General features: G+C 47.3%; 3 protein-coding genes across 3 annotated transcripts; 2 read left to right on the top strand and 1 right to left on the bottom strand.

Annotated features, from left to right (window-relative positions):
* Positions 1 to 49: 49 nt before the first annotated feature.
* CONPUDRAFT_91251 (uncharacterized protein) lies at positions 50 to 220 on the top strand (the record flags this gene model as incomplete). The annotated part of the gene is made up of 1 exon (XM_007772395.1): positions 50 to 220. One exon carries the CDS (start codon positions 50 to 52, stop codon positions 218 to 220), a length of 171 nt encoding a protein of 56 aa, XP_007770585.1.
* Positions 221 to 4,408: 4,188 nt separating this feature from the next.
* Positions 4,409 to 6,231, bottom strand: CONPUDRAFT_166714 (uncharacterized protein; the record flags this gene model as incomplete). The annotated part of the gene is made up of 11 exons (XM_007772394.1): positions 4,409 to 4,693; positions 4,757 to 4,811; positions 4,868 to 5,093; positions 5,146 to 5,166; positions 5,583 to 5,614; positions 5,670 to 5,680; positions 5,732 to 5,760; positions 5,820 to 5,934; positions 5,987 to 6,006; positions 6,069 to 6,101; positions 6,159 to 6,231. 11 exons carry the CDS (start codon positions 6,229 to 6,231, stop codon positions 4,490 to 4,492), a joined length of 819 nt encoding a protein of 272 aa, XP_007770584.1. The 3' UTR covers positions 4,409 to 4,489.
* A 3,332-nt stretch (positions 6,232 to 9,563) lies between these two features.
* Positions 9,564 to 10,087, top strand: CONPUDRAFT_155522 (uncharacterized protein; the record flags this gene model as incomplete). Its single annotated transcript, XM_007772393.1, has 2 exons — positions 9,564 to 9,629; positions 9,686 to 10,087. 2 exons carry the CDS (start codon positions 9,564 to 9,566, stop codon positions 10,085 to 10,087), a joined length of 468 nt encoding a protein of 155 aa, XP_007770583.1.
* Positions 10,088 to 12,420: the final 2,333 nt, after the last annotated feature.

Below are 12,420 nucleotides of genomic sequence, written 5' to 3'. Positions count from 1 at the left end.
ATGCAGATGAGTAGAATGCTAGAGGATCATTGGCATTCAGCGCAGCCAGATGTCCGAGCAACAGTATCATATAGACAACGACGATATGCTCCCACCTTTACCGCACTCATTTTCATCATCGTCCACCCTAGTCTATAGGCGGAGATACACCCTCCCGCACCTCAGCTCATCCGCCTCAACTTTGACTGTCTCGACGCTGGCACAGGACACACCCTACTAGAGCGTGCCGACGACGCCCCTTCGATCCCTCGTTTGACGCCGTGCACCATCTGAATAAGCTGCAGGCGCAGCATTCGCCGATGAGAGCGACGCAAATGCGGGGCGTGCCGCCGCTGGGCGGGTACGAGTGGATTTGTGCTACAATCGTCGACGAAAACACGGGGACCGAGGATATGTTGAACGATGGTGCATAGGGTGAGAGGGCGGGGATGGACATGGGCGTGTGAGGTGACCCGTGAATCGTGAGTTGGGCTAGGGATGATTTGCGAGCGACTGGGGGTAGCTATGCCAGTAGGAGACGAATTGACATGGTTCACTGGGTAGTTCCATACCGGTCGATATTCGCCATGAGGGTACTGCATCTGCTGTTGTTGAGAGATGCGTAGGGGGCAGAGGGTTAGATTTTATGTACTCTTGTTCTGGGTGTTTCTTCGCTGGGTTTTTGTTGCGTTTTCTTTTGCATACTCCTTATTTCAAGGAGAAACACGCCGTTAATCCGCTCTCTTGTAGGTGCACCAGGTACAGATAGATACTGTTTGTTTCAGTTGGTTGTCCCCTCATCCCCCGCTGTTGCGCGTACTAAAATAAATATGATAATGAATAACTTAAGAGAGACACATTTGCGTGATTAAGGGATAATTCAAAGATACTCTAAGTGAAATAAAGTGAGTCCGTGGAATGACAGTATGACATAGCAGTATTTGACATTGTGAACGCTATCAGTTACATCTGTCAAGCTCCCTGCAATATCTCGCCTTCATCCGTAGTGTCAGCATTTTCCACCGGAGCAATGCTAGCGAACGCCACTGTTGTGAGCTCTCGGGAGCCTGACACTGTATCACCCGTAGCCAGTTCAAAGGTCTTCCTGAGACTCAATATTAACCACGGGCCAACCAGAGCGACAAGAATAGCGCTTGTGAATGAAATAAAAATGGTGTATGGTAGAGTCTAGATAGCATGTTGTCAGCGGAGAGCTGGCTAGCGATGGCATGAGTCTCCCTACATTTTGTATGGAGGCTGATAATGCCATAGCATAGGTTGTACAACACGTCAAGGTACTACAGTGTAGTTAGATACACCAGGTGTTCAGAACATCTTTTACCACTCACTAGAAAAAGTAAGCGAGGTTGTCTCGGACAATAAACGCCCTCATGCTTGCTGCTGCATGCAGTGGACGACGCCAAAAAGAAGGGGGAAGATGTTTGATGGCGTGATGGACAGCAAGAGAGCATAGAATGATGTCAAATCCCAGAGCCGACAGGTTTGATGCTGGGAAAGTCCACAAGCCTTTTGATACAGCAACTTCGGTGCAGAAGTTGACGCTCGATAAGGTCAACGTTGCTGTATTCCTCGTTGAGAAAACGTGCCACCTGAAATGACAAATGACCCACTAAAGAGATAAGGACCGGTAGTAATGTGAAGCAAGACAGTGGTGATATTGATGCCATATGTAACCATGAAGCAAGCGGAAAGACCGATCAAAATCGTTCTGGATCTTCCAAGTAGACCATACACTCGAATGGCCATCATGCCTATAATCCAAGTTTATCTTTCAAGAAGAAGAGATAGACACATCAGGAATTAGACCTTGTAAAGAAATAGAAAGAAGAATCGTTATGACTTGCGATGGGACCCATACGAAGTAACCTGCCAGGAGTTTGAGCTGAAATTTTTATTACGTCGGAGAGAATATCGGTTACATCTTAGGAGGTTAAGTGGTTAGATTGGAAGCAGTACAAACACATGCGGTGATACTCACTGCTATAAACCAGGGGGTTTGCTTGTCTTTAGTTCAGCGTGCAGACAGATTGTTTTCAGAAACTCACTGCGCTCGATATTGGCGAGCTAATAGATAACACTATGACCAAGAGTGTTGAGTAACTCACACATGCCAGAGGTGGAGGCGAATTACCTGTCGCTAAGCTGAAATTCTCGAACTGTAAGAAAATGAAGGGAAAGTATGTTGTGATCTTACATAGCATATGATATTCCCAAGTACCGCATCTTAAGTGAGGTCAAACAGTGAAGTGGTGGGCCAGCTCTTGGATGCCTTACCATTGCGTAGACAATTGTAGTCCAGGAGAATTTCCTAGTCTAGTGCTGAGTTGAGTCACCGTGTATTTGCTCACGATATTCCAAGATGCATACCCATATGAACTCCACCTTATGTCACAAGTTCTATCATTGATTCTTCATGACAGACATTCGGATCAAACTCTCACCTCGGAATCAATATTCAAGACTGTAACTGGTATTTAAACCCTGTGATGACACCTAGAAACCACCTACGATAATCGTAGACTACTAAAGTCATTGCACCAGCTACAAAAGGTTCCGTTTAATCCACCAAATTTGTTGATGCAATTCCATATAAATAGACTGACCTGATGAATACCCGGCTGTTATGAAGTAAGACACTTCAGATTCTAACTCTTGCTGAAGGGAATCCGACAACATTGGATATGACTGACACTCTTAATGGGATGAAGCTCAATATTGTGTAATGCGGAAAAGGCTGAGACTTTATATGCATTGTACATAGCATTTCTGCTATTGTACCCACTCGTGTTGTAATCCATGCGGGGAACAGCCCTAGATGTCAGACAGACCTAGTACAAAGGGAGAACCAAAAACAAAGAGAAAGTCAGTGCTTAGATTGTTCCGAACAGGTATATCAAAAGTGCTGTTCAGATTTCATTGTCGTTGTACAAGCACTGTCAGTATCATACAAACTATACTCGTGAATATTGAACAAACCGTTGCTTACAGCGAACGGAACACAGTGGCCACCGTGATAGTGATACTAGCGAAACATTATTAGGAGGATGCTACAATCGACCAACAACATCTCGAAGATGGGCGTGTGCACGGGAGGTATGGATACCGTTGTTGTTTCCTTTCTTGGTTGGTGATCAAACATCCAACCTTGATGGAGAGCTCCCACAGAAATTAGAGCTGCATGCGCATATCACCACATACCGGCTCATAGCTGCAGCACCAGTACCAGCAACAATGCCTCAGCACCGCGGTGCTGTTCTTATCCACCGACTTATTCTTTGCGAGAAGGGCGTCTGTGGCGACGGGCATCACACAGAAGGGGTGACTATAGGGGTGGGAAGAACAACGGACTGACAGCCAGTGTGAGCTTCGATGACGGTAACACGCCCAGCCATGACGGGATGATCATACAGATCGGACAGTTTCAGCAACTTGGCCTACGGCTTGCGTATCCCTGTAGGTCAAAATTTCATGGGATCTCTGCGTGTAGGTGGAAGTATTCGTGGGGTAGGCACTCTAGAGCGATGGCTTCTTTGGTGGATTCGTTGTACAATAATCGAGTACAGCCATGCACAGGTGAGGGAAATAGCGTGGATATCTGACTGTCATATCACTGCCAAAATCTGATGAGCTCTAAGCAACGGTAAGATGTCAATGTGGCGGTAAATATTTTGCATGTGGACTCAGCGAGATGGCAGTAGTAACGGCCGAGTAGAACGGCGGGAGAATAGTATTGATGACTAGGAACATAGGATTATCGCCTGTCTTGTTCACCATTACGGTTATCCAATTTTCTCCGTTCTCATATGCTACTTCATTTGACAGAGATGTTCAGTGAACATTCATGCTAGGGTCGGCATCCGGCTTGCACGCACGATCGAGCCAGGTGTGGACTAAGGCCCCAATAACTTATCTCCTTGATGCTTTTGGATGGGATTATCACGGTTGAAATGGCAATCCTTTTTCAAATGGACCAGCATATACGCGAATGCCAGCAGGAAATGGGCCAGGAGCCCTTCCTGGTCGTCAATGGTAAAGCTGCGAACGAGGCAAAGCTAAGTGCAAAATATTGGTGCGTCTGCAGCGGTCTGGAACCAGGCATAATTAGGTTTGGAAGAAGTGCTAATGCGGGCATAGATCTAAATATTTTGATTCATGACAGAATGACACTACCTTCAGTTAGCGGTTTGCACCGCGGCTGATTTCAGGTAGTCATCATCATGTCATAACAGAATTTTGCGAGCTCTCGGCCGCAAAGGGATACATTAAGCTAGTAGTGTAGCTCTTGATAGTGTGTCTCTTAATTCGAAAGCACCAGCTTTCATGGCTATACGTGTATCACGTCTACTCCAGATTAGATCTGGAACGGGCGTGTTATAGGAACTAAATTCGGACATATACAATATTGGTTCAAATAATATATACCATTTACTCGAACGTTGAATGCGGCGCGGCGTTTTCAAAGAAGTGGAACAAAAAGGAATCGTTTCGCTCACACTTCACTCTTGTCCTGACCGCCATCTTGTGAGACAACCGGATGGGTAGCAAATGCAACCGTTGTAACTTCATGAGAACGAGACGTAGTAACTCCCGTGTTCTGCTCATAGCTTCGCCGTAGACTGATGACCATCCACGGGCCTATCATAGCTACTAAGACAGATTGAGCGATCATCGCTATGCTGCTGAACGTGTTCGACTGAAATGATTAAACAACAACAGCCGTCAGCGTTCATGCAAGCAGGAAAAAATCAGGACTCACTGTGGCCGCAGAAGGTATTTCGATGGCTGCGTTTGTCGCCATGCTAAGGGTCGCACTGATAATGTTGTTAGGGTCTTGGACAGACGCAGACGTATAAGAGAACACACTCACACGAAGAAGTAAACCAAGTTATCTCGGACTATCACAGTAGCCAGACTTGTAGCAGCGGCGGCGGGGTTTCTCCAGAACGACGAAGGGATATGTCTACACGCATACCCCAAGGCAAGTGCAAATAGGAAAAGCTCAAAGGATACCGCTGCCACGTCCGATGTTATGTATACCCACGCCGGGAACAGCTGGTCACAGCTGTTGTAGATATCATATAGGACAATCTCCGCTGGAATGTGAGTGAGAGGCGACGAACAGACCATAGTTTATCTGTCACTCACGAGTGGACTTTGGCCCGCCTGCTACAATACGCAGGGCAGAGACGATACTGAGGACTTGGCTGAGCGCAAAGAACAATACAAGAGCGATCAAGGCGACTCTCGATCTGCGCAGTAGTACATATATCCTCACTAACATGACACCTGTCGAGGAAAGATGAAGGATGGAACTAAGATAAGAGGAACGATGAGTGCATTCCGGCACGAACCTTGCAGAATGAAGATGACGGCGAGGAGGGTAAGCTGTAATATAACCATTATGCTATAACCTGGGCAATTTTCAGTTTCGGTGCTACCGTTTGAAACGAACGTCACCCACAACTGTCAAAGCCGTTAACAAGGGTCTAATGATAGAATGTACAACGCGGCGTTTATCGCTCACCCCTGTGACCATCAGATCAAATTCTGACTGAATATGGACGTCGCACGAAAGGACTTACTCCGTTCGTCAACGAGATGTTTAAGTCGATCACTGTCGAGGGTTTGTAAGTTATGTTCACGTTGCGAAGGAAATCGTAATATCGTACGTGGTTGCACGCTACAACAGAATGAGGAGGAAAATCATTTATACGTGTAGATTATCACTTACCCAATATACGCTAACCCCAGATAACGCATCTAGAAAGAATCGAGAGCTGGTTAGAACTAGTCGCAAGATAACATGCGTTTACCCATACCATCAGGTAAGCATATGTTGTCCACGAAAGCGGCCTTGCCTGGAATCGTAGTGTAAGCGGGCCCGGGCGCAAGATGCGTAGACAGCAACCCGAAGCTGACCCATATGAGCTCGACCTGAGAACCGTATGTCAAATTACGGCTATCTAAAGCTTGTGCGTTTAATTACCTCTAGTGCAAGATTTAGCACTGCAACGCGATCAGAAGTCGTCTGTGAGCGACTCTACGGTTGAGTCACGAGACAGACATACAGTAGTCGTACACGACTAGGGCTGTGACCGCAACTAAATCAAGCACAGCGTGAACAGATGCGCACTTGATTAAGTGATAGCGTAGCCTACCCATTGTGTAATTTGACGTCCACAAGAAGACAGAAAGAGAGTCGAGTTCCTGTTGGAGGGATGCTGAAGACATAGTGAGCCGATGTGCTGCAAAGAGTACGCAGGCTGAAAGAGGGAAGAAGGTTATATGTCAGGGCTTGAAGAATGAACGTCGTGTATGGCAGTTACGCCAAGGAAACCCGAAGGATAAAGATAACAGAATGATGCGTGATTGAGTCAGAGCGGCCTGGTTGTAATGATCAAGGTACAAGGCCATGGGTAAAACGCCTAAGAAAAGAACGGCTTACTAGGACGTCCTGCCTCAATTCTGCTTCATAATGCTATGGCTATGCAGAACCTCACTAAGTCACGGCGGGTAGCACGGTAGACGTACCGTGATGGGGAATGATCGTCACAGGGGAACTGTGCGTGTGAATCAGCGGCTGCCGAAAATTCTGACCTTTGTGCACACTTATTCAGAGCGGCGTGTATGACTTTGAGCGTCTTCTCTCTGCGTTCGATCGCAAGATAGAAGTTAGGGCGCTGGACCTCCTAGCTTGCTCGTCAGCGACATCAGCGAATTCAAGCCCTCGAAACCCGTGTATGCCCCTCTAGGAAAACCTGGTGATGAGACGAGAACCGCGGAGAACACCACGCCATGGGACGACATCAGAGGTCCATCAAAAAGCCGATGGCTAGCATGGGCAACGTCAAGTCATCGGCCGAGGCTAAGATAAGCAACCGCGGAGCATAGACAGGATCCGTGCGCATCTGGTTGAAACAGGTATAACCAGGGACTAACCTTCGGTATTGACGCGGGATATATCCGCAGGGGAGGGCAGGGCAAACTCTAACCATGCCAAGATATGTCTGAACTTTCTTGCCGGTAATGTCCGGGGTGGATTGTGCGGTGACGGAGATGAGACCCAGTGAAAACTTGCTGCGAGCAGTTCGGGGCCACTCAGAGCAGTTCGGAGAAGTGGAGCAGAGCGGAGTCAGTCATTAGTCTTGCATCAGTAAACTCGGAGCGGTTCAGAGAATTTCAGAGCACGATCTCCCAACGTGAGAAGCATTGAGATGACATTCCATCGAGAAAATCTAAGCGCATTAGAGAAGTCAATTCACGTGAGCAAGGCGCGATGAGAATAGTAAGGAACTCAACTTTTTTGGGTACTATTGAAAACACTTACGCAAGTCTGTCTCACATTTCGAGCTACCACATGTCCCCAATTCGACGAATTTGTGCCCTGGTATTGTTCGGTTCTGTCTAAGGCAAGAATTTGGGCCCTTCTGGTGCCATCGTTGTTTTGATCTCCGATTTCTACCGGTACCGTACCTGCAGTTGCGTCCAGGTGTGCGCACATCCTTTCTTCCTTTCTTCCTTCCACTACCACCTACTTCCCAACTACGGCGAGCTACCCTTGCGCTCCCACTCAACCCAACATCTGTTCAACATCTGGTATCCCGCCGGATGGTCGACATCTCCAGCTGTACACCTCATTGCGGTCGAGCTCACGGGCAGCTGGTTAGATCCCCAGGTGAAGTCATACTCACGGTTGACTTTACTTTGCGTGCGAACTAACTATCTGCAAGAATCTGCTCTACGTCAAATCAACGTCAAATATCTGTGAGTACTCGAAATTTTCATGATATATACTCCAGAGTCCACAGATTCAGACAGAATTGCGCACATCTCGTTCGTATTTACCGGTTCTTCTTACTCCTGCTGTAGATATACACCTAGCATGTACTGTTGTTTGTCGAGATTCCAAACATAAAACGAGCTTTGCATGCTTTATGGGACTGCACAGATCAAATCTTGTCAGGTTTGGATTTGGGAATTGATTTAGTAAACTGAGCTTGCTTACTCAGATAGGCGCGCTCCGAATCACTCTGAACTGCTCCGAATCGCTCCCAAAATTGACACTCAGGGTTCGGAGAATTTTCCAGAGGTCGGAGCAGTACAGAGCCATTCGGAGGATCAAAGAAGCATCCATAGAGCGGCCCCAGTTCTCCGAATGGCTCTGAATAGCCCCGAACTGCTCGCAGCAAGTTTTCACTGGGGATGAGATTGAGGATCCAGCACTAGTGCTGTTGCCTCATGGTGAACAGATGGACGTTCTATGAAGATGACAAAGTAGAACGAGTCCAGTGTAGTAGTGGAGATGACGACATCCGATTCGGGTTCAACTCGTACGATGATGGTGCTGCTCATGCCGCGTGAAGCAAACCTCAGCGCTCAACGTTCCGCGCTCGTCTCGGACACATCAGGCGCGTCACGCTGAGCGAATCTGCAGGCCCTGGAGGGCTCTGGTCTCTGTAGCTTGAAGGTAACGTCATTTCAGCGACTAGATCAGGAGAGATCAAGAGAGACCGCAGGGTAGGGCAGTAGGATTACTAGGAAGGTTGAAATCGGGCCGGAAGTCGGGCCGACGCATCTCATCCATACGCTAGTAGAAGCCAGTTTCTCCCACGGCCGTTTTCATCCTTACGCTCTCTTCTCCTGCGACTGCCGCGGCGGCCAACTGGGCTCGTCCTTCGAGCCCATAGCGCCTATCATCCAACACCATCGGAATTGTCTAGCAGATCAACGCGAACTCCATGGAAATGAGTCGTAGGACCCGCTCGATGGCCCAGTCGCCGTCGTCGCCGGAGCAGCGCTTGGACCATTTGTCTGGATGGACGCAGATGTGTTGGACTTCGGGCTTTTGCACCGTGAATTTCGTGCGCTTGGGCTACTTCTGCAATGCACTAGCACTACAGGCAAAGCGCTTCATTCTCATGTCGAAAACCCACAAGAAAATGAACTGGAATGGAATCATTTTCTTGTAGATTTCCGCAGGACAGAAAAGTTAATATTTTCTGAGACGCCGAGTGTCCTAAAATGGCAAGTTGGTGTCAGATTTCAGTCTCCGCGCCGGCAGACTTTCTATAAATGGAAGGGGATCTGATTTCCGCCGCCTGAAAATCGGCTAGAACATGAAAACTATTTAACGTCTTTTCGACAAGGGAAAATATTGCTGGAAATGATTCCATTCCAGGTCATTTTCTTGTTGATTTTAGGCACTAGAATGAGGCGGTTTGCCTGTAGTGTAGGGCTCACGTATCGTAGTTCATCCAAGCTGCGAAGCTGCGCCGCATTTTCGAGGTGGTAAAGCGGCACCGCCTACGCTGTGCGCTTTGACGTCCTGTAGGTTTATAAAGCCTCTGTATGACACCCTGGTATGCATGCTCGTCCGTCTTCTCCGGCTTCAGAGCTCTTCCGCATCGAGGCTCTCGGCTTCCTGGCTATTCTCTGTCCCTGTCTCTGGCTTAGGAGCATTTCTCGGGCTCGGTCCTTGGGTTTTCTTCGCGAACATGAAAGCTGCCTGGCGATTCATCAAGAGGACGGTGCGTGCGTCTCCAGGAAACAGGAAGACACTAGCGATGCCTGACGTACCTACGCCGCCAGCCGCTCATCGTCGTGCTTCCATTCCTTGTGTACCTATTGTGGTGAGTTTGTGGACCAATGGTAAGCATGAGAACAAAAGAACTGACAACGTTTTCAGACATCAGTCGGGAGAAGTGCCCTGGAAATTACCTCTGCCAGTAATCAAACTCGCGATGGCTCTGGTGATCCGACACATGTTTCCTCTTCTCAGGCGCAGGCTCGATGGACAAACGAGATCTCAGCTTGTTCTGTCGAAGCCACTAACAGCGCTAAGGCAACCGAAAGCGACGAGGCAGAAGAATACGCTACTGCTAGTGAGACTCCTCATGGGGATATCGGAGCGCTTGCTCACAGGTGTGGGCCTGAAGAGTCTAAGGCGACGGTGGAGGACTTTGAGGCCGGGCTCGAACGCTTTCGTCTCAAGCTCAGGCGTGTCTCGGATGAAGTGGATCGTATCAAGGCTGCTCGCGAACGTGCTGTTTCTCGGGCTGGCAAGCGTCCTTCTGGTTCTCAGAAATAGTGTTGCGGCAAAGAGCAACATTTTGAATCTAAGAAAGGTTACTATGCGGTTTTCGAGTATGATAAGTATGCTGAAATGTGAGATTATGCCTATGACACCTACTTTCTCGTGTTAAGCCTGGTTGTGAGATGATCTCATAGTACGAATCAATGGCAGCATCGATAAGGCAAAGGATGAAACGAGCGTCGGCGCGTCATTTGTTTCCCACATTCAATGAACTAATAGTGACCACTAGTCATTGGAAGTGAGGTGATATGCCCGGAAAGCCCGAAGACTTGTGGCTGAATGATGCGCCGAGCAGCGCCTTGTGGTCGATATGTTGATGGTATGGAAATTGAAGTGGAGCATGTTCTTGAGGAAATCGGAGGACGTGATTGGAATCATCTGTTGGGGGTTTTGTCATCAGGGCCTTGCTTTACGGCACCCTGTGGCAGTACTTCTCAGAGAACGCTGCTTCCGAAGTACATATACCGACCGTCACAGCCAAAGAAAGGTCTCTCGTTGTCCAGAACTTTGTTTCCGTACTCGTCATTCAAGCTCTACCCAGCTTGTGATGTCCATCCAGTGGGCGTTGTGTATGGAGATCACCGGTCGATAGTACGTACATCCTTAAGGTGTGATAGATAAGGCCCTGAGAAAGCAGGGGGTGGCTTCCTGCGTTAGTGACGAATCACAAAGAAGGCTGTATTTGATGCAACACTCTATTTCGGTCGGGCATGTTGGCTCTCTATCCGAGTCCATAAGACGCAGAAACTTGGCGTCTATTTGCGTCAGATGATAGATAAGCATGTTTGTTAGCATCGTTTCTGGGTAATAGATTGCTGCATAGCAAGCTATATAAAATAAGCGAACATAGAATAGGTTTATGAACTCCTACCTGCTGTTTCATGTACACTTCTATCGATGTATTGAGATTCTCTAATCCCTTGCACTGCTTTAGATCATTGTCCTATCTCAACAAAAGTTCACTATACTATCGTATTGGGTTCGAAGATCCGAGAACGGATCTGTGTTCATTGCCACCAACTTTATGTGATGCGCCATCATTTGGGTCGTGCCACAATCAACATCCTATACGGTAGCAGCATTACTATGCTTGAAGGATCTAAGAAGGTATCCCGCGATCGGATGCCAGCACGTTGAGAGAGTATACTTTATAAGTAATCTTGTTATTTCTTGCTCACAGCTTGCATGAGTTTACGTATTCCAAGTACTCAATTTCTGCCATTGACCTCCGTAAACGCGTAAACAGCCTCTATTAGATCTACCGTAAAGATCTTCGGGATCGGATGGTTGCCAATGTTTCACGAGTCCTTGTCTGATGCAAAGTGCTATGCCTTTCTGTACCTGGATACGTCCACTGCTTCACGTGAACATTTCCATGCATAAAATGTCACCAGAACAGATATAAAACAGCGCACTAGAAAAGTTCACTTCAGCCTAATCTCTAGTCTCTCTTACATCTCTCTTCGTCAAATATGTCTTCAAATTCCGCACAAGAACAGATTGTATCGCTTAAGCAAAATATTATGATATCGAACTACGTGACAGGTAGGATACGTGCACTCATCTACTAGTGCACAAGTACTCACCATCATGTCGCTTTCCAGCCGCAACTGGAACTATGGTTCTATACGACTATGGTTTATTGCAGAGTACATATTATTCGGATTGTTCGTACTGACTTGTCCCTTGCAGTCCTTAACCTACCTCTTGAGGTAAGCGATAGTAGTGCTAATGATACTAATCCTATCATGAAGTCCTTCGATTTCTAGATAGAACTTATATGGGTATGCATTCCATGGAGATGCACATGAAATTAAAAAGGTCCACTGATGCCGCACAGAATCGGAAATTCTCGTCGACCACTGGTGCATATGTATTGGCAAGTCGGATCGTCTCATATGCCCCTAAACACGCTAATACGCCACTATATTCCTTAGATGCGCTATCTTGGAGTAGGAAATGTCATGTAGGCGCATCTTCTATATCTCTTCGTAATGAATACATCATAAACGTACACAAACAGCTTTAGCCTCGGTTTGTCAAAGTTGCGTAACATACGGGGAAACTACTAACATCATTCCTAAAGTACTTCTCAGCATTAACATCTTTCTCTCCGGTATTGTGAGTGTCTATGTTAGATAAAGTCAGAATATGCTCTGACGTTATCATTATCAGGGGTATCTTTCCAAGTGTTTCTTTCTACTCGGGTAGCAATCTTATTCTACCGAATGTTTTAGATGTAAGTGTAGACGGGCTTTCGTCGTCTTGGATATACCTGTAAGCACCGACGAACGAGTATCCCATAGGCTTTTCGACGTGGGCTACGT

This window comes from Coniophora puteana (genome assembly GCF_000271625.1).
Source record: "Coniophora puteana RWD-64-598 SS2 unplaced genomic scaffold CONPUscaffold_9, whole genome shotgun sequence".
In the NCBI taxonomy this organism is placed as follows: Eukaryota; Fungi; Basidiomycota; class Agaricomycetes; order Boletales; family Coniophoraceae; genus Coniophora; species Coniophora puteana.
Note: the sequence above shows the minus strand (reverse complement) of the source record. Positions and strands in the feature narration are given on the sequence as shown.